Source organism: Galeopterus variegatus, unplaced genomic scaffold (genome assembly GCF_000696425.1).
Source record: "Galeopterus variegatus unplaced genomic scaffold, G_variegatus-3.0.2 Scaffold1560, whole genome shotgun sequence".
In the NCBI taxonomy this organism is placed as follows: Eukaryota; Metazoa; Chordata; class Mammalia; order Dermoptera; family Cynocephalidae; genus Galeopterus; species Galeopterus variegatus.
The window spans coordinates 92,788-114,754 of record NW_007727671.1 but is presented as its reverse complement, the minus strand read 5'-3'; the positions used below and the strand labels follow the sequence as shown (position 1 = coordinate 114,754).

General features: G+C 35.1%; 1 protein-coding gene across 1 annotated transcript in view; it reads left to right on the top strand.

The window, feature by feature from the left end:
* Positions 1–21,967, top strand: part of DOCK7 (dedicator of cytokinesis 7) — a gene marked incomplete at its 3' end in the record, with an annotated part of 112,841 nt that overhangs the window by 7,580 nt on the left and 83,294 nt on the right. The window contains exons 4-8 of the mRNA XM_008577674.1: positions 2,276–2,405; positions 2,506–2,718; positions 3,071–3,156; positions 14,663–14,729; positions 15,811–15,960. Of these exons, the coding sequence (XP_008575896.1) occupies positions 2,276–2,405; positions 2,506–2,718; positions 3,071–3,156; positions 14,663–14,729; positions 15,811–15,960 (646 nt within the window). The remainder of the gene's footprint in view (positions 1–2,275; positions 2,406–2,505; positions 2,719–3,070; positions 3,157–14,662; positions 14,730–15,810; positions 15,961–21,967) is intronic.

Below are 21,967 nucleotides of genomic sequence, written 5' to 3'. Positions count from 1 at the left end.
TACAATCCTTTGAAGTTGTTACAACAAGCAAACGGAAAGGACATCGTTGGGTGGGAGGGGGGAGAGGGGGGAGGGAGGGAGGTTTTGGTGATGGGCCATAATAATCAACCACATTGTATATTGACAAAATAAAAATTAAAAAAAAAAAAAGTACTTCATTTAGTTATTCATTCAGCCAATACTCACTGAGAATCTTGTATGTACTGGATACTATACCAAGCACTGATGTGATGACACAGCAGTGAACAAAATCGACTCCCTGTCCTCATGGAGCTTGCGTTCTAGTTGGGCATGAGGTCAAGAGACAATAAACAAACACAGAGCAATATATAATAGATATGGTGGAGGTAAGTCTTGTGGAGGAAAAAAGTAGAGTGAAGGGTTTAGGGAGGGCCAAGAAGAGGGACAAAGTTTTCTATATAAGTGAACGCAGGAGACCTTACTGATTAAGGTGATTTTGAGTAGAGATCAGATGGAAATGAGGGAGTGGGTCCCATCAGTATTTGGTGAAAGAGTGTTACTAGGAAGAGGGAAGAACAGTCCATGCGAAGGTCCCATAACTGGAAGCATGCTGGAAATATTTAAAGGATAGTAAAGAGATCAGTGTGGCTGGAACAGAATAAGTGAGGGTGAGAATGCCAAGAGACGAGGTCAGAAAAATGGTGGTTTATATAGCAGCTGACTAGAGGACAAGAAAAGAGTATTGATCATGAATTATTCTTGTCAGTTTTCTTGAATTTCATACTGTCAATTTTTTAGTACAGAATGCAACACCATTCTTATATATCAGAGCAGGTTACACATACAACTTCACAAATTAAGGCAATTGACACATTTCATGAAAGAGTAAGATATCTGCTTCTGAATAAAACATACCATGTTACTATATTGAGTTTCTTTATTTTAGTTTTTCCAGAGAAAAAACGCTTTTTAAAATTTTGTGACTATGCTGTGATGTTGAGCTACATCATGTAGCTCCTATTTTAGGAGCGTTAGCAACTAGACAGGATGTGAGTGATTAATATCAAATGTGATTCTTCATCATTTTATGAATTGGCTGATAGCAAAAACCATACCATCTTCTGGTAATCATAATTGTTTTGCTGCAATTAAAATATTACCCCAATTTGACTCAATGAAGTGTTGAATCATGAGTAGTAATTGCTCTTTGATCAGCTCTTATTTGATGTTCTTGGACACTGGGCTGTTAGGAAAGAAGGTTACATTAGCTTAAAAGTTGTTCTTAGCTTTATATACATATATAAAATGTTAATTAAATAATATATATATATAGTAGTGTAAACTTTGCTGTTTTTCATTTTAAAAGTCTGCAGCTTTAGGTTAAGATCTTTTATACATAACAAGATATAGCAAAAAGTTTTTGGCTATTTGAAATTTTAAGATTCAGTGCTTTATATATATATATAACAAGTCATGTGTTAATGACAGAGATACTTTCTGAGAAATGCTTTGTTAGGTCATTTTGTCATCGTGTGAACATCACAGAGTGTACTTACACAATCCTAGATTGTATAGCCTACTACTATATGGTATAGCCTATTGCTCTGGCCACAGTTGTATATGAGGTCTGACTTGACCTAAACGTCGTTATGCCGTGCATGACTGTATATATTATTTTACCTTGAAAAATTTTATATTATTAGTAATGTAATATATATTTTCTACTTTCTTCTTTTATTCTTTAACCTGGCTTCCAAAGTTTTCTTTTTACTGACCAATTTTCTCAATTGAGAGTACAACTTAAATTAGGTACACATGGTTGGCATGGAAAGAAGGAAAATATGTTTTATTTCTGGAAACTCATGATCTGCTCTTTAGTTGGATTAAAGGAATTTTTTTTTTTTTTTTTGTCTTTTTCCGTGTCCGGCAACGGATCGCAACCCTCCGTGTCGCCCCCGTACCGGACCGGGACCGGCAACGGGATCGCAACCCTCGGTGTTGCCCCCGCGCCTCGCTCAGCCAGTGAGCGGGAACCGGTCTGTATGTGGGATCCGAACCCTCGGCGGGAGCGCCGCTGCGCTTCCCAAGCGGCGCACTAGCGCAGTGCGCCACCGGGCCGGCCCGATTAAAGGAATTTTGAATCAAAATTTTCTTAAACCTCTGGTTAAATGTTTCACACAATCAAAACTGCTAGAATAGATCCTTATTATGTAAAGAAATAATGCAGAGAACACTTGGCTTATTACATATTGATGCTGAAAGAGTGAAAAATTTGAAAAAATTGATGTTTGTTTAACTATTTTATTTTGAATAGATATCATAAACTGGGAACAGGATTTAATCCCAATACATTAGATAAACAGAAAGAAAGGCAAAAAGGTTTGCCAAAGCAGGTCTTTGAATCTGATGAAGTTCCAGATGGCAACAACTACCAGGATGAGCAAGTAATACTTTTATTCTCAAATGATTGTAAGAAGTTATTTTAAAATAGTTTATTTTTAATTTATAAATTAATATATTCGTATTTAATGTTTTGCATGACAGGATGATCTTAAAAGACGTTCAATGTCAATAGATGATACTCCAAGAGGTAGCTGGGCCTGCAGTATCTTTGACTTGAAAAATTCACTTCCTGATGCTTTGCTTCCCAATTTACTTGATCGAACTCCTAATGAAGAAATAGATCGTCAGAATGATGACCAAAGGAACTCAAATCGTCACAAGGAACTATTTGCTTTGCATCCATCACCAGATGAGGTATAGATGTTTGCATGTAAAGAAGCAAGTGATAATTAAGATAGATATTTTGGGAGTATGATTTATATACGGTACTGTGATAATGTGGGGAATAAAACTTAACTGATGCGTAGCTATAATTTTTGTAAGTGAAGTATACTTTTTTATACTAGTGAATTATTCTTAATGAATAATCTCTTTGAATTGAGCACACTTATGATCTAATGACTTCTGTTTGTGGATAAATAGGTTATTCTTTCCTGTGTTCAGTTGTGAAGACTGGAAGTATTAATAAAATTATTTCTTAAAAAATAAATTGTAAAGGGTTGAAATATGATAGGCATTCATTTTGGTGTTTCTTGTCAATTTGTAGGAAGAACCAATAGAACGGCTTAGTGTTCCTGATGTACCTAAAGAACATTTTGGTCAAAGACTTCTTGTAAAATGCTTATCACTCAAGTGAGTATTTATTTCTTTTACTGTATAATTTTTGTTTCCTTCGGTAATGTTTTGAGTACTAGTATAACAAAATCTTAGTAGATTTTATACTTGCATTTATGTTCTTTTGAGAAATGTTATTCTATACTTTATTTACACATTATCTATACATGTTTATTTTATACTTGCATTTACATGTTATCTATACATATTTATTTGACTATTTTATTTTGCATTATTATTCAGCATTTAAACTTATGTATGAAGGTAGGTTTTAGAGCATTTTTGGTGCACAGGAGAAGATAAATCTTTTCCATAGCTATACAATTAGTCTTAAAACTTGAAAAAACATTCACTGAAATTACTAGTATTTATCCGACACTGTTCTTAATTAGGAATATAAAGACAATGTATCTTTTTCCTTAAAGAGTTGGTTTTATATTTTGTTACCATGGTAAGCTTTGTTTTTTGAAGATTTTGAAGCTGGAACAAACACAAAAACTGCCAAAGTGTTTTTCTCTCTACACTATTACTCAGCAATAACCAACAGTCCAGAAGATGGACTTCTGTGACCAAATGTATGGGGATTTCTCCCCACTGGCAAGCAAGCCAGCAGTTTTCTAGTAGATGCCAGCTGGGTATCCTCCAAATCAATTCCGACACTATCTGCCTAGAGATAGCATTAGATCCCACAGGTTGAGGGCTCAGTCCCCAAAACTGCCCCCCACTTCAGATGCTAGTCACAAGTCCAGGCCTCTGGAACTTCTGACCAACCAGCTGTAAATCAGGGTTCACATAATCCCCTCCATGGGTTTGATTAGTTTGCTAGAGTGGCTCACAGAACTCAGGGAAATACTTACTTACATTTACTGGTTTATTACAAGGGATATATATATATTTTTTTTCCTTTTTGTCTTTTTTCGTGTCCGGCAACGGATTGCAACCCTCAGTGTCACGCCCGTACCGGACCGGGACCGGCAATTGGATCGCAAACCTCGGTGCTGCGCCCGCACCTCGCTCAGCCAGTGAGCGGGAACCAGTCTGTATGTGGGATCCGAACCCTCGGCGGGAGCGCCGCCGCGCTTCCAAGCGGCGCACTGTAGCAGTGCGCCACCGGGCCGGCCCTACAAGGGATATTTTAAAGGATACAAAGAAACAGCCAGATGAAGACATACATAGGATAATGTCTGGAAGGGTCCCAAGTGCAGGAGCATCTTTTTCTCTGAAGTTGGGGTATACTACCCTTGCAGCGTGCAGATGAGTTCAGCTCTCCAGAAGCTCTCTGAACCCTGAGCTCTTGGGTTTTTGTGGAAGCTTCATTATATAGGCATGATTGACGCGTGGATAACCATTTAGAAATGAGAATGGACAAAAAGGGTATGATCTAACACTAACAGCCTGGGTGGGGAAACCTGACAAGGCCTGTTTGTTCAGATTCTTCCTGGCCTCTCCATGCAGCATTCCTTCCTCCTGGGCATGGGGCAGACCCCTCCTGAAATGGGGTCTTATGACCTGTGATCAGCTAAGGGAGGTCAGAGAATTTCCTGCCTCAGGGAGAAAAAGGAGCAGGTGAAAGGAGGATAGGAGAAGGTCAGAAAGTAGTATGAGCCAGGAACTGTGTATGAACACCAACATATAAATATCATATCATAACAGAAGCATATACTTTTTTTCCTTCTTTAAAAAGGTTAAATGGCTTTTGCTAACATTGAGGTGATGTATCTAACATTTATATGCTGCTTTACAAAGTGCTTTCTCATTTTATTTCATGCTGTCTTCAGAGTAATTCTATAAGGTAGATATTATTTTCTTCATTTTATGAATGAGGAAACCAGGATTTAAAGATTAGCAGAGGTTAACTGTCATGCTCATTATTATGCCAGGTTCATCTGTGTTGTATCAAATGTCAGTAGTTCATTCCTTTATATAAAACAAACTCTATTCTCTTTTCATTATATCATGTTAACATTTGTATTGTGGGAGCCCCAGATCTAAAAGGGCACTTGTGTAGTGTTCACCTATTCCAAAGATCTCACCCCGGCCAATAGGTAGAGACATGAGTTTATTAGACTTATGGGAGGTGCTGATGGCAGCCAGTCAGCTAGAAATCTGCACTGCCATGGGGTATGTACAACAGTTATATAATGAATAGATTAAAGGAGAGGTAAATCATTCACATTCGTATGTGTAGACCCTCACCCAGCTCAAAGAGCACGGGAGATCTGGCTGAGTGGATAAGTTAACTTACTTGCTACCCTTCTGGTGCCAGAACACTTTCATACCAGTGTGTCAATTTACTTAGGGACCCTGCTTCCACCTATCTTCCGTTTTTCTTAAAGGAGACGTGCCTTTCCTTGGGTAAACTACCTTGGCCAGGGGTAGTTTCCCAGGGGGAGGGGGAACTCAGCTATGCACAAGGAGGGGGGATAAGTCTCTGTCCAGCATTTACCTTATAATATTATAAGTTAATTATTAGTTCAGACTTAAGAAAAAAGTTTCTTTTTTCTTTTTTTGGTGGCTGGCCAGTATAGGGATTGAACCCTGGACCTTGGTGTTATCAGCACCATGCTCTAACTAACTAAGCTAACCAGCAAGCCCCCCAAAAAGAAGTTTCAATACACAGAACTTTCTAAAAGAAGCACCTCGTAGGGACAGACCACTTTTGTATATAATTCTAGTGATTTTCTTTCCTTGAAAGTTACTACTTTCTATCTACTTAGATTTACCCAGAAACCTGTTAGAGTAAGTGCATTGAGTCTTTTGACTATCTGGACACCTAACGTTAGCTCTTGTAATCTTTTATTGTTTTTAACAGCTTTATTTCGATATAATTTACATATTAAATTCACCCTTTTAGAGCATACAAGTTAGTGGTATATATTCATAGAGTTGTGCAACAATCACTACTATCTAATTCCAGAACATATTTATCACCCCAGAAAGAAATTCCATACCTGTATTAGTTTACTTGGGCAACTATAACAGTATACCATAGATGGCGTAGCTTAAACAACAGAAATTTATTTGTCACAGTTCTGGAGACTGAAGTCGAAGAACAAGGTGCTGGAGGATTGGTTTCTGGTGAAACCTCTCTTCCTGGCTTGCAGATGGCTGCCTTCTCACCCTGTCCTCATATGACCTTTCCTGTGTGCATGCACAGAGGGAGAGAGGTCTCTGGTTTCTCTTCCTCCTCTTACAAGGACACCATGTGCATGGGATTAGTGCCCCACCCTGAGGACCTCATTTAACCTTAATTACTGCCTTAAAGGCCCTATCTCCAAATATAATCACATTGGGGGTTAGGACTTTAACTTATGAATAATGAGGGGATACAGTTCAGTCTGTTACAATACCATTAGCAGTCACTTCCTGTTCTCCCTTCCTCTCAGCCTCTGGCAACCAATAATTTGCATTCTGTTTCTATGAGCTCACCTATTCTAGATATTTCATATAAATGGAATTTACAATATGTGGCCTTTGTGTCTGACTTCTCATAGCATACTGTTTTCAAGGTTCATCTGTGTTGTCTCGTATATCAGTAGTTCATAGCTGAACAATATTTCACTGTGTGGATACACTCTTTTATTTATCTGTCCGTTAGTTGATGAACATTAGGGTGGTTTTCAGTATTTTTTTTAAATACCAGCTTTATTGAGATATAATTCATATATTATGCAGTTCACCTAGTGTATACCCACTGTACAATTCACTACTGAATTCACTCAGTTCACCCAGTGTACAGTTCAGTGGGTTTTAGTATATTCACAGATCTGTGCAACTATCATCACAATACATTTTAGATCACTTTCAGTACCCCAAAAAGAAATCCCATAGTCATTAGCAGTCACTCCCTGTTTTCTCCACTCCTTCAGCCCTAGGCAACCCCAGCCTACTTTCTGTCTATAGATTTGCTTATTGTGAGCATTTCCTGTCAATGGAGTCATACGATATGTGTCTGGCTTTTTTCACTTGGTATGTTTTCAGGGTTTATCTATGTTGTAGCATGTATCAGTCTTTCATTTTATGGCTGAGTGATATTTCATTGGATGGATACACCACAATTTGTTCATTCATTAATCAGTTAATAAACATTTATGTTGCTACCACTTTTTGGCTATTATGAATTATGTTGCTATGACATCTGTGTACAAGTTTTGTGGGACATGTGTTTTCATTTCTCTTGGATATATACATTCTAGGAGTAGAACTGTGGCCAATAATGGTAACTTCATGTTTAACTTTTGGAGGAACCACCAGACTGTTTTCCAAAGCAGCTGTACCATTTTACATTATCACCAGCAAGTTATGAGGGTTCTAATTTCTCTACATTCTCATCAGCACTTGTTATTTTCTGTCATTTTGATCATAGCCATACTAATGAATATGAAGTGTTATCTCATTATAGTTTTACTTATGATCTGCTTGACTAATAAAAGTTCTAAGTTTGTTATTTCTCCCTTAGAGAAATAAAATATAGAATAATTTTTCACATAGCTCTATTTTCTTTAGGTTTTATTTGATGAGCTCTTGTTAAAAATTCTGAACCAAGAATTATATACATTTGATTTATCTATGATAAGAAATATCCAGGTTTAAGTTGAGGAAGAACTTTGGGTCACACTGTAGGTTCAGAATGGGTTAGAAATGGTAGCCTTATTTTAGCTGATAAATTTTTAAAAGTAATTTCTTTTACATTTTGTTCTGCAAGAATAGACTTCCTTTATTTTGCATGAGAAAATTGTTTCTAATATTAGGAAGGCTGTTAGTAATACAGTGGTTTAGACATTCAGGAAAACCTATCGCAGGCGTGGTCAAGCTGATATATATTTTTTGGAAGCCTAAAAATGCTAAGAGATTATAATTTCATGGTGGTAAGCATTCTGTAGATAATTTTTACATTAGGGCCATTACCCATGCTTGGTTTTAATGGGCTACACAAGGGAAAGAGATTGGCACCCAAGCAGGGTAGAAACAGACTCTTGCATAAGTGCCTAACACAAGATTTCATAGGAGTAATATTCTAAGTGGTAGAGTTATTTGTCTGTTACAACCTTGGCTCTAGCTGGGGGAAGGAAGATCAGAAACAGGAAAAAAAGAGAGACAAAACTGAGAATTCCTAGCTATAAGCTTGCATATTATCTCAAAAAACTTCAAGACAAAAATTCAATTTAAAGTGGTTCCATATTTGTAGTGGCCCCAGCTGCCTGGCAGAAGCATACACTGATTGTTTTAGAGGAACCCACTTTTAAAATGTAGGCCTCAAAAAATTTCTACAAATAAAGTTCCAGTTCCAGTCATAAGTCACCAAACATGGCAAAACAAACTGCAGACCTGCAAAGGACTATCGATCAGATATAGAATATAAAATAAATATTTAAAATATATTTAAGTAAATAATTATTTTTAAAAATTACAAAGGAACAAGAGACTCTCAGAATTGACCAAGAAGATTCAAAAAGGATTCATTTGATCTTTCTCAAGATTTTATAATTGAAATTATAAACTCAAATTAGATGGAGTAAACATAGATGAAAGAGTAAATAAATGAACTAGAAGACAGACGTGAATAAATTCACATAGAACGTACACACAGACATAAATAGATGGAAAGTCTGAAAGCAATATCAACAGAAGTCTGATTTGAATTCCAGAATGGAAGTAACTTAGGGAAGAGGGAAACAATTATTACAGAGATAGTGGCTGAGAATTGTTCAGAATTTATGAAACAATAGTAACTCTCAATTCTGGATGACTAGTGAGGTCCAGGAGGGATAAATAAAGAAAGTTTCATACCTAGACCAAAATAGTAAAAATGCAGACTACCAAAAACCAATAGAATATATTAAAAGCAACCAGAGGGGGAAAAAAAAGAGATTGTATGTGAAGAAATTACAATTAGCCTAACAGCTGATTTATCACAACAACAATGGAAGTCAGAAGTCATTGAGTGATATGTCAGTGTTTAGAGAAAATAACTGTCAACCAAGATTTTTATACTCAGTAAAATTATCTTCCAATAAACATATTCTTGAAGCAGTTAATTTTTGCTGCACTGTAAGCCACCTTAAAATGTAATGTCTTAAAACAGCAAATACTCATTATTTCTCATCATTCTGGGGGGAACATATTCTTGAAGCAGTTAATTTTTGCTGCACTGTAAGCCACCTTAAAATGTAATGTCTTCAAACAGCAAATACTCATTATTTCTCATCATTCTGGGGGTTTTCTTGTAGTATGGGCCAATTTGGCTGGAACTGGATGATCTATAAAGGCCTCACATGTCTGGCAGTTGACAGGCAAGTTGGTCTAGAAGTTTCTCACCTACGTGTTTGGCAGTTAGTCTAATGTCAGCAGGGAGAGTAGCCATGCTTATGTCATTCTTTAGGCTAACCTGGAGTTGTTCACGTAGTGGTGGAAGGGTTTCCAGGAAGAAGAGAGCAGAGCTTCTCTTAGTCCGTTTTCTGTTACTTATAACAGAATACCTAAAAATGGGTAATTTATAAAGAAATGAAATTTTTTTCTTACAGTTCTAGAGACGGGAAGTTCAAAGTCAAGGGGCTGCATCTGGTGAGGGCCTTCTTGCTGATAGTAGACTCTACAGAGTCCTGAGGCAGCACAGGGCATCACATGGTGAGGGTGCTGAGCATGCTAGCCCAGTTCTCTCTTCCACTTCTTATAAAGCCATCAGTTCTACTCCCATGATAACCCATTACCCAACCCATGAGTGGATTAATCCATTGATGAGGGCAGAGCCTCTTAAAGGCCCCTCCTCTCAATACTGGCACACTAGGGATAAAGTTTCAACATGGGTTTTGAAGAAGGCAAACACTGAAACCATATCCAAGCTGTAAGGCCTCTGTGGCCTTGGATTAGGACTCTTACAAAATAGCATTTATTGATCAAAACAAATCACAACCCTAGCCTAAATTCAAAGTGAGGAGATAGACTACTTCTTAATGGGAGGATCTGCATAGAATTTGTGTTCATTTTTTGAAATCTACTACAAATGACGTAAATAATTTTTTAGACTGATAAAAACTGGAAGTGTTTCCTTAACAAGAGTTTATCAATAAAAATGTAACTTCTGAAGGAAGTACTTCAGGAAGGATTTTAGATGGAAGAAGAATGGTGAGGAAAGAAATGGAAAACATGAAGATAAACCTCAGTGTTTTCTCTAATTTTGTCTAGTTTATGAGGTTAAAATAATTGAAGTAGAACTAAAAATCTAATATAATTTATAAATTGGAGGGTGATTAATTAAAGCATTCTGAGGGATTGTTTGGGATGGTGGTAAAGATATTGGTTAAAATAAGACTTTTTAAGTTAACTATGTACTCAAAAGTTCTTGGGAGACCATTAAAAAATAGAAATATAACTTCTAGACAAATAACGGGAAAAAATTGAAAGTGGAAATATCAGTCAATCCAAATAGAAGGCAAGAATGGAAAAACTCTTACAAAAAGGAGAAAAATAAAAATAAGATGCTAGAAATGAATTCTAATATGTCTTGACGATAAGTGTAAATGGAGCAAACCATCCATTTAAAAGAGAAAGATTGTCAGACTGCATTTAAAAAAATCCAGTTGTATGATTTTTTTTTTTTTTTTAAAACAGGTGATCCATGTGAAACAAGCACCCAGAAAGGTCGAAAGTAAAAGTATATATTAAGACATAGAGGGACCAATATTAATATTAGGTCAAATTGACTTTAAATCGTAATTGAAGGTCAACACATATTGATATAATTTTCAAAATGGTATTATCATAATTGTTTTTAAGCAAATGTGTGCAAACACATCCAATTAAAAATTTCCTAAAGGAAATAAGCCAAATTCTATCAGTAATGTCTTTTGACCTTTGGTTCATTAAAAGTTTTTTTTTTCCTTTATGTTTTTTTGTATCCTTAACATTTTAAATAAATTAGTATGCATTACATTTATGGTGAATAAAAATTAACTTTTTTTGCAGTTTAGTAGCCATTGAATATTTGGTTCTCAAATAGCATTTCTTGATAAACTAGAGCATGCATATGTTTGGTTGAATGGGAATACTGTGGTATGCTTTTTTTTTTTTTTGTAGTTATTTACTCAAATTGTGTACTAAATGCATGAGAAATACACATTTAGAAAGAGAAAAGAAAAAATCTTTATGTATGCATTTTTGCAGTCTTTTTTTATTGGAAGAGCCTTCAGAAACTTTAAAAAAATGAAACGATATATTTAATTTATAAATTCTTGTTACACATAAAGCCTTTCTTAAAGTAGAGCACACTGGAATTGTGTTAGTTTCTTCACATTATTTTCTCCAGAGTTGCACCTTTGTTCATCACAGTAATAATGCAAGGGTACTTCAAAAATTTCATGGAAAAATAGAATTAAAAGGTAATATGGATCCTTCCATGAACTTTTTGAAGCACCCTTGTATGGATCTTTATAAGGATATTATAAAAAAAGTTATTATACAGGAGTTTTGTGGCACTAAATTATATATTGGGATACTAATTTTTTGAATAAATAAATTAGTATTCCTCTTACCTTTGATTTGTTTTTGCTTATTTCCAGCTGAATATAAGTTATATGAAAATGCAAAGAGCTAAAAGGAGACAGGACAGTTTTGAAGAACATCACAAAAAACAAAACAAAACCAGATATCAAGACTTAGTACGACACTGTGTAATTAAGACAGTATAGTATTGATGAATGATTAGACAAATAGACCAATGGAATAGACTAAGGAGACCCACATGTTTATGGATTTTTGATTTACAATAAAAGTGGGCACCATAGAGCAGTGGGGAAAGGGTATCTCAGTAAATTGTCAGGGCAGATCGATATCTGTTTCTCTCTTTCTCTCTCTTTCATCCTCTCTCTATTTCCCTCTCTTCTGTCCCTCCCTCTCTGTCTCTCTGTGTCTGTCTGTCTGTCTGTCTGTCTGTTTGTGTTTGTGTCTCTTTGTCTCTCTTTCTCTCTCTGTATATACATGAGGGTACATCAAGAAGTTCATGGAAACATTCATATCTTTCAATTCAGTTTTTCCACTACTTTTTGAAGTGTGTGTGTGTGTGTGTGTACATATATATAAGTATATACACGTATATATGACAAAAGGAGACTTGACCACTACTTCACACCATATGCAAAAAATTATTTACAGATTGATAGTAGACCTAAATGTGAAAGACGAAATGGTAGAGTTTCTAAAAGAGAATGTAGATTTTTTTAACATGGCACAGAAAGCACTACCCCTAGAGGAAAACATTGATACAGTTTACTTCATTAAAATGGACAACTTTTGTTCATAAAAAGACCCAAGAGAGTGAAGACAAGCTGTAGAGGAGGAGAAGATATTTCCAACACATTTACTTGACAGTGTGCTTATATCCAGAATACATAAAGAACTACAACTTGGTGAGGAAAAAGCCAAAAATAAATAGAAAAATGGACCAAAAGAGGATTTACAGGTGGTCGATAAGTATATGAAAAGATACATATGAAAAATCCAGTGTAATATCACTTACCCACTGGAGTGGCCAAAATCAAAAAGATTAAGAGTATTAAGTGTTTTAGAGAAGAAGTAGGTGTTAGCCAGAAGTTAGAGGGTGGAAGAGAGTGAGATCAGGTAGGCTCTTCATTTCCCTAACTCCTTCCCTACTGAGTCGCTTTGATCTGTTGCCTCCTTCTCCCTAAGGCTACAGTTTCTGTGAAGGGTCCTCTGTACAGCTGTGCTTTCTAATTTTTGGCTACCACTTTCATGTTCTTTTTTAGGTCCAGGGTTGGTAATGACTCCTGTTGTTGCTAGCCCCAGGGAGTGGCACTCTCTGTAGTTGTTTTCTCTAGATTCTGTCCAGATCTTTGTAAAGGTCCTTTATTAAACTTTCTTTTTTTTAAAAAAAAACTATTTATTTTTAAAATTTTTCCAGGATAATTAGTATACTCAACATTATACAATGTAATCATTTTTTTTTGGCCCTTTACCAATTTCTTGTTATCCTTCTCCCTTCCCATCTCTAGTGGCCTTAGTTCTCTTCTCTCCTTTTGGAAGTTCAACAACTTATTATTTTTTTCCAGTGAATTATTGTAATGGTCGCATCTTTCTTTCTTTCCTTCTCTTTTTTTTTTTAGCTACCATTTATGAGTGAGGACATGTGGTATTTCTCTTTCTGTACCTGGCTTATTTCACTTAACATAATTAATGCAAATATGTTATCTGTCTCCTACAAGGACCTTGACTGATATTTTTGTAATATGAAACTTAGCAATGTAGAGCAGGGTTATTACAACTTAGAACTATTGACATTTTTGTCCAAATAGTTCTTTGTTGTCAGGGGCTGTCCTGTACAATGTAGGGTGATTAGTTACATCTTGGCCTCTACTTGCTGTATGCCAGTAACACTCCTGCAATTGTGATAACTAAAAATGTCTGTAGATGTTACCAGATGTCCCATTTGGGGCAAAATTGTCATTGCTCTAGAGTTTTAGTTAACCTCACATTACATATTATTTAATTCAGTAAATATTTACTAAATGTTTACTATATGTAAGTTATCGTTTTTGGAAGTGAATTAGACATCTCAACTTAAGCATACAGTTATAGAATAAATTTTCCCATATGGGAATTACTAGGCCAGCATTAAAGATTATAGTAAGATTAATATTTATGACATAGAGATTTGCCATAAAATGTTAAGTTAAAAAAACAAACTACAGGGCCGGCCCGGTGGCGCACTGCTACAGTGTGCTGCTTGGGAGTGTGGCGGCGCTCCCGCCGAGGGTTCGGATCCCACATACAGACCGGTTCCCGCTCACTGGCTGAGCGAGGTGCGGCCGCAACACCAAGGGTTGCGATCCCGTTGCCGGTCCCGGTCCGGTACGGGCGCGACACTGAGGGTTGCGATCCGTTGTTGGACACGAAAAAAGACAAAAAAAAAACAAACTACAAAATATTATGTTTATCATGACATTTTGTTTTTAAAAAAATCCGTTTAACAGGTGCATTTATACATAGACAAAAGTCTAGATGGATTAGGCATTAAACTGTTAATTTTGATTCTTTCCATGTGGTGGAATTTTGGGGGCTCCTGTTTTCCTCTGAATATTTTTGTGTATTTTCTAAGTTTTTTGCATCGAATGTGTGATTTATAATTTGAAAAATAAAGCATTAAGCTTTTATTTTTAAAGCTAATTTAAAAATGAACATATGTGAATAAACAATGAAATATTAGAAAGTGATTAGTGCCACAAAATGGACATAAAAAGCCATGAAGCTTTTAGGCAGTTTGAGATTAGTTGTAGTTGGAGAAATTAAGGAGGATTACCTATGAGGATCATTACCTAGGAGCTAATGGTTGATTAAGACCATGAAACATGTGCAGGGAAAAGTATATTTCAGGAAGAAGGTGTAGTGTAGGCAAAGGCACAGTGTAGAAAAATGCAAGGAATTGAGATAATTTAGTTTTGGAGTCAGAATTTCTTTTCAACTATGTCTTTTATATTTATTTTTAAATTTTTTAAAATTTTTCTTCATAAAGGTTTGAGATTGAAATTGAACCCATTTTTGCCAGTTTGGCTTTATATGACGTCAAGGAAAAGAAAAAGGTAAAGTTAAAACATTTGACTGTAGTTATTTGTTCATAATCACAAGTTTCACAACCTGATTTTAAGTTGTTATATGAGATAAATAATGATTTTTTTCGAGAATTATTAAATGTGCGTCTTTTAAAAAGGGAAATAGATATTTAATTTATTTAAGTTATATGAATTTATTAATCTTAATTTATTAAGACAATTTTTTTCGAGAATTATTAAATGTGCGTCTTTTAAAAAGGGAAATAGATATTTAATTTATTTAAGTTATATGAATTTATTAATCTTAATTTATTAAGACAAGTTTTTCTCATTATAAAATACTTTAGTTGAAAATTGCTTTTTGTTTCATTGAAAGGGTTCCAAAAGCAAGTAGCAGAAGCAACTTTCTTTTAATTTAAGGAGTAGAAAGGATATAATGCAGGAAAAACATTTCAGGCAAAGAATGCATAAAAGATAAGAATGATGATGACAGTGAATTTTTATTGACATAATTTTCAAATTCTCACCAGCTAAAAGACTATTTAGTATATTTTAAATATTCTATTTTAAATAATGCTTTTAGTTTTACTATCATATCTTTATTACATTTAGGAGTTTTTCAGAGAGCTGTCTCATACAGCATTTATTAATTTAATATTCTAAGCCTAATGTGTAGTAAAAACTTGAAGTGTCTTCAGTGACTTCTGCTGTCATCATATGACATATTATGGATTTCTTTAATGAAACTCTTCTCTAGCAACTTGTATTTGGTATATCAAAACTGCTGAGATATTATTCATACAATTTTTTAAAAACTCAATTTGGAGTCATCTATCTCAATGATAATTTCTTTGTACAGTTTATTAGAGGTTAAAATTGTAATCGAAAGAATTTGAGATATGATTCTTTACAATGTGTTTATTGTATTATATTTCCCAAATAGCTTGTTTCTTTTGCTTTGATTTAGACATATTGGTCTCAGTGAAATATAAGATAAACTGTAGGTTAGATTATAATGTCCTAACATGTGCACTACTTTAAAGGTGGGTATTTATGATTTTTGTGGGTTTTTGTAAAATTTTAGAATTTAATATGTGAATATATTTTTTAGATTTCAGAAAACTTTTATTTTGACCTTAATTCTGACCAGATGAAAGGATTGTTACGTCCCCATGTACCACCTGCTGCCATTACCACCTTGGCAAGATCAGCTATTTTTTCTATCACTTATCCTTCCCAAGATGTTTTTCTTGTAATAAAGGTGAGAATAATGTTAAATATATTTGTTTACTTGTGAAATGTCTGTATACTTGTCTCCCTGTCAATATTGCAAACTTTTCAAGGGCAAAGATTTGACCTCTACTTATTTTTTTCATCTTAATATTCCTTAATACAGTATGGGACAGATGAAGGTACTTCAGAAAGTTCATGGGAAAATAAAATTGAAAGGTAATATGAGTCTTTCTATGAACTTTTTGAACTACCGTCACACACTGTAGGTGCTAATTAATTTTTTTTGAATGGGGAACTTTATTAGTCAGTGTTCTACTGAGAAACAGAACTAGTGGGATAAATGTTGTATGTGTTTTATTTATTTATCTATCTATTGAGTGAGGGGTCGGAGGGATAGATTGATTTATTTTAAGGAAATGGCTCACACGATGTGGGGGCTGGCAAGTTTACAATTTGTAGGGTACACTGGCCAACTGGAAATTCAGGTAAGAGTTGAATTGATGTAGTCTTGAGTTTTGAATTCTGCAGGACAGAAACCTGGAAACTCAGGTTTTCTAAGTTATAGTCTTCAGGAGAATTCCTTCTTCAGGAAACCTCAATCTTTTGCTCATAAGGCTTTCAACTGATTGGATGAGGCCTACTCACATAATAGATAATAATCTGCTTTACTCAAAGTCTACTGCTTTAAATGTTAATCTCCTCTAAAAAATACATTCACAGGAACATCTAGACTGGTTTTTGACCACACAACTGGGCATTATAGCCTCGCCAAGTTGACATATAAAATTAATCATTACAATAACTATACTATAATTTTATCAGTCTGTTCCTAAATCATACAAATACTAAAATCTAAATCATTTAGGTCATGAAGCATTATGATTTGACTGTCAGTCAATTAAGAATAAGGATTATAAATTCTAAAATCTAAACATTACTAAACTGCTTAATGAAAATTAAAGAATAATTTACCTTAACTAGACCTTGACATGAGAGTATCTTAAAATATATTCCTTAATCATTTATCTTTATTTATATAAAATTATGATAAAGAAGTAATGAATTTTGTAATAAGGTTATAAAGTGGATTGTCATGGAATTAATCCTGTTTACCCACAAGGATAACGTCCTAATTTGTGGATATATTCCTATGAATTCAGATTAAAATAAATCTTAGTTACAATGAACAGTCCTATAAGCAAAGGTTTAGCAGCAGTGCTTTTCAGAAACTCAGAGTAAAATAAAGATCTGTAAGTGAATATAAATGACAAATACACAGAGTTTTTTAACATGGGTAAAATAGTAGGTTTTTATAAAATAGAACATATGAGTGGCAATGAGCTGATAAAAATAGAGATTATGGTTGGAATATTGGTTGCTTGAAAATGAAATTTGGTGACAAGATTTGGTTGTCATCTGGGGACTGAATGGCTTAGATAGGATTAAGGATAAGAAACATTTGACTGTAAATGTTTAATATAAGGAAATAGATACATCATGGTACATTCATATGATATAATACTATGGCCATTAAAATCACAATATGCAAGAATTTTTAATGATATGTGTATGTGTGATATATTTAGTGAAAAATAAGTCTGGTACAAAGCTATATACTATATGATCCCACCTGTGTAAAATACAGTCATGTGCTACTTAATGACATTTTGGTCAATGGTGGACTACATATGTAATGGTGCTCCTATAAGATTATAATACTGTATTTTTGTTATACCTTGGCTATGTTTAAATATGTTTAGATACACAAATATTTACCATTGTGTTACAGTTGCCCTACAGTATTCAGTACAGTAACATGCTATATAGCTTTGTAGTCTAACAGCAATAGTCTATACAATATAGCCTAGGTGTGTAGTAGGCTATACTATGCAGGTTTGTGTAAGTATACTCTATGACATTTGCACGATGATGAAACTGCCTATTGATGTATTTCTCAGAATGTATCCTTGTCATTAAGCAATGCATGACTGTGTATGCACATACATACATACATATACATAAATGTATGTACATACATAGAAAAAGACTTTTCTGTAATTTCAACCAAAAGAAAAGTAAAATTGTTATTTAAATCTTAAAGGAAATGTATTTAGGAGGTTTTCTTTTATCATTTGTGGTCCATCAGGACATTTTTGTTTCTTGAGAGAAAGATTTCCTTGGTGTATGTGTTGGTTAGTTATTGCTATATAAGAGCAAAAAGACAAAATAGTGGGATGCAATAATAGGCATTTATTTAGTTCATGCATCTGAGTTGTCTTTCGGTCAGCTAGTGCAGGCTATACTCTCTTAAGATGGTTGTGCTCCTTCAAGTGTCTGTCAGTTGATTTAACTACAGGTGTTCTTCTCAGTATGTCTCTTCTTTTCTAGCAGGCTGCCTGTTTGTCTTGGTGATTGCAGAAGTGTCAAAGAGCAGACACAGTTACACAGGCGCTTTTCAAGTCTTTGGTCATATATCATGCCAGCTAACATGCCATTGGCCAAAACAGGTCACAGGATAGAACACAAACTCAGAGTTGGGAAATATACTTGGTCTCTTTATTCATATAGCAAAGGGAGGAGTAGAGGAAGGGTGAAATATTGGGACTATAAGTATAGTTACTACACTGTCACTGTATGGGATTTGGGGATTCTGGTTCAGCCAGGATTATTAATTCCTTGCCTATTCCTCTTTATTGGCATACTTACTTTCTGGTAAATATGTGAAGGGGTTACACCACTATGTCTTAATTATTGTTTATGTATACTTGCCATTTTAGAGAACAAAAATGCAAGGCACATTGAAAGAAACCCACAAATAGGCAAACAAAAACTTGGATTACAATAAGGTAATGTTAATAAAGTTCACTTAAAATTATTTTAATTAAATTTTTATTGAAGTATTGTTACTGGAGGAGAAGGTTTGGGGTAGGTCAGGTCACTGACCTTTTGACCCTGTTCGCTATCAGGTTCTTGACTCTGCTGCAGGAAAAAATTCAAGAGCAGAGTCAGAGTAGAAAGTGAAAGTTAGTTTAATAGAAAGAGTAAAGAATACATACTTTACAAGTATTGTTACTGGAGGAGAAGGTTTGGGGTAGGTCAGGTCACTGACCTTTTGACCCTGTTCTCTATCAGGTTCTTGACTCTGCTGCAGGAAAAAATTCAAGAGCAGAGTCAGAGTAGTAAGTGAAAGTTAGTTTAATAGAAAGAGTAAAGAATACATACTTTACGGGTAAAGTGAGGGCAGGCTAGAGAGTGAGCTGCTGTCTTATTTTGCCCTGGCTTCCACCTTTTATCGTTGACTACCTAATATTTTCATGTTGTCTACGAATATTTAACTAAGGGGGTGGGTTCCGGTTATGTAACGCTTATATAACTCCTAGTCTGTGCATATTCGACCATGGACGTTTGATCATATTTGCCTCCTTTGGTCTCAATCCCCCCATGTTGGTGCTGAAAATAGGTGTAACATGCAACAGTAACTCAGGATCCAGAAAAGGGGCCTGAGACTTCAGGGAGTGGTTTGAGAGTCAGGGGAGTGGCCTGAGACCCAGCCTCAGGGAAGCTGAGCACCTCCTGTCTCAGTATGACAGAATAATAGAAATAATGAAAGTTATAAATATGTAGTTTGATTAATTATTCCAACATGAATACACTATGTGACTACCCAGTCAGGTTAAGAAATAAAACAGTAGCAGAATCCCAGAAACTACCTTTGTGACTCATTCCATTCATTACTCCATCCCTCTTCCACAATTTTTGCCTGTTTTTGAACATTATATTAATTGGGCCAAACAGAATATATGTTTTTTGTCTCAACGTGATTGTGTGATTAATCTATTTTATATGCAGCAGTTTTAAAATTCATTTTCATTGCTTTGTAGTATTTTATTATATGAATGTGTCACAATTACTGGTGATAGGCATTTTGGTTCATTTAAGTTTGTGGTGTTTGTTGGTAATTCTACGAACATTTGCAGTCCATAAGGATAGACATTTGTACTCATTTCTGTTTACTATATTCCTAGTAAAAACTAGTTTCAGTTGTTCACACTTGGTGTTCATTGATTTTTAAAAATTGAAATATAAAATACAGTGAGATTTATATAGTACATATATCTGAGGTAAACAGCTTGATGAATTCTTACACATGTATTTGTAAGTGTAATCACTGCTGAGCTCAAATTATACAATATTTCCATTACCCCAGAGGATTCTCTTGTTTCTCTTTCTAGTGGCTACCCTTCCCTTCCACCAGACAAATAGTATTCACTTTTAGCTTTTCCTCTTCTTGACTTTGATATGAATACAATCATACAATATGTAGTATTTTGTACCTGGCTTCTTTCAATGTAATGTCTGTACTGCTTCGGGCTATTATAAATAATACTGCTACTAATGTTCTTGTACATGATTTTCGGTGCAAATATGTTTGTATTTCTATGAGATATATATATATATATAGGGGTTGAATTACTGGAACATTAGGGTATTTATATCTTCTGTTTTAGTAGAAACAGCCAGTTTTTCAAAATTGTTAGTCCAAGGGGCCGGCCTGGTGGCGCACTGCTGTAGTGCGCTGCTTGGGAAGCGCAGCAGCGTTCCCGCCGAGGGTTCGGATCCCACATACAGACCGCTCACTGGCTGAGTGAGGCGTGGGAGCAACGCCGAGGGTTGCGATCCCGTTGCTGGTCCCGGTCCGGTACGGGGCGACACTGAGGGTTGCAATCCGTTGCCGGACACGGAAAAAGACAAAAAGGAAAAAAAAAAAAATTGTTAGTCCAATTTATACTCCACTGTCATCAGCAATGTTTGAGAATTTTAGTTGCTCCATTGTCTTCTTAACACTTGCTATCATCAGACTTTATTTTATTTTACATTTTAATTTAATTTATTTTATTTCTGGTTCATTTGTAGAGCTGTCAATTTGGTTTTAATTTATTATTCATTGATGACTAAGAATGTTGAGTAATTTGGCCAGTTGGATATTCTTTTTTGTGAACTGCTTCTTCAGATTGTTAGCTCATTTTTAACATGTTCGTAAGTGATTTTTAGTATAATTTACATAGAATACACAAATTTTAAGTGTGCCACTCAGTGAATTTGTATATAGATGTATGTTTACAAAAATACCTGGCTAGTCACATTCATTTCATTGGATTTTTGTTTACTTTGTTTTATTAATCTGTAAGAGCTTTTTATATATCCTCTGTTCACTAATTTGAAGTATCAGTTTTATTTTTATTTTTATTTTTTTTTCCTTTTTGTCTTTTTTTACTGACCGGTAACGGGATCGCAACCCTTGGTGTCGCGCCCGTACTGGGTACCGGCAACGGGATTGGAACCCTCGGTGTTGCACCCGCACCGCGCTCAGCCAGTGAGCGGGAACCGGTCTCCACATGGGATCCGAACCCTCGGCGGGAGCGCCACCACGCTCCCAAGCGGCGCACTCTCCAGTGTGCCACCAGGCCGGCCCCTGAAGTATCAGTTTTATTATGAGCTAGATTCCTTATACACTTGATTGGGTTTCTGGATTTTCATCCTTTTTAATTTACATTTCTTTCTTTAAAAAAATACCTTAAACATTTTATAGGAGGAAAGTGAGACATTTTGGAGAAGGATGATAAGTGGAACCTATTGTATTGGCTACTTAAGAATATTATTTTGTGAGTTATCATTTTTAAATTGTTATCATGCCTTTTGATATATTAACTGGAATAAATTTGTGACTGATTGCTTTTTAAAATATTTTAAATTTTGTTAAAATACACATAATACAAAATTTATTAACTTTTTAAGCATACAATCTAGTATTAAGTATATTCACATTGCTGTGCAACCAATCTCCAGAAACTGAATGTTGTGAAACTGAAACTCTGTAAACCATTAAACATGACTGTTCATTACCCCCTTTTCCCATCCCCTGCCAACCACCATCCAATTTTTTGTTTCTGTGATCTTGACTACTCTAGATCCCTCATATAAGTGAAATTATACAGTATTTGTCTTTTTGTGATTGGCTTGTTTTACTTGGCATG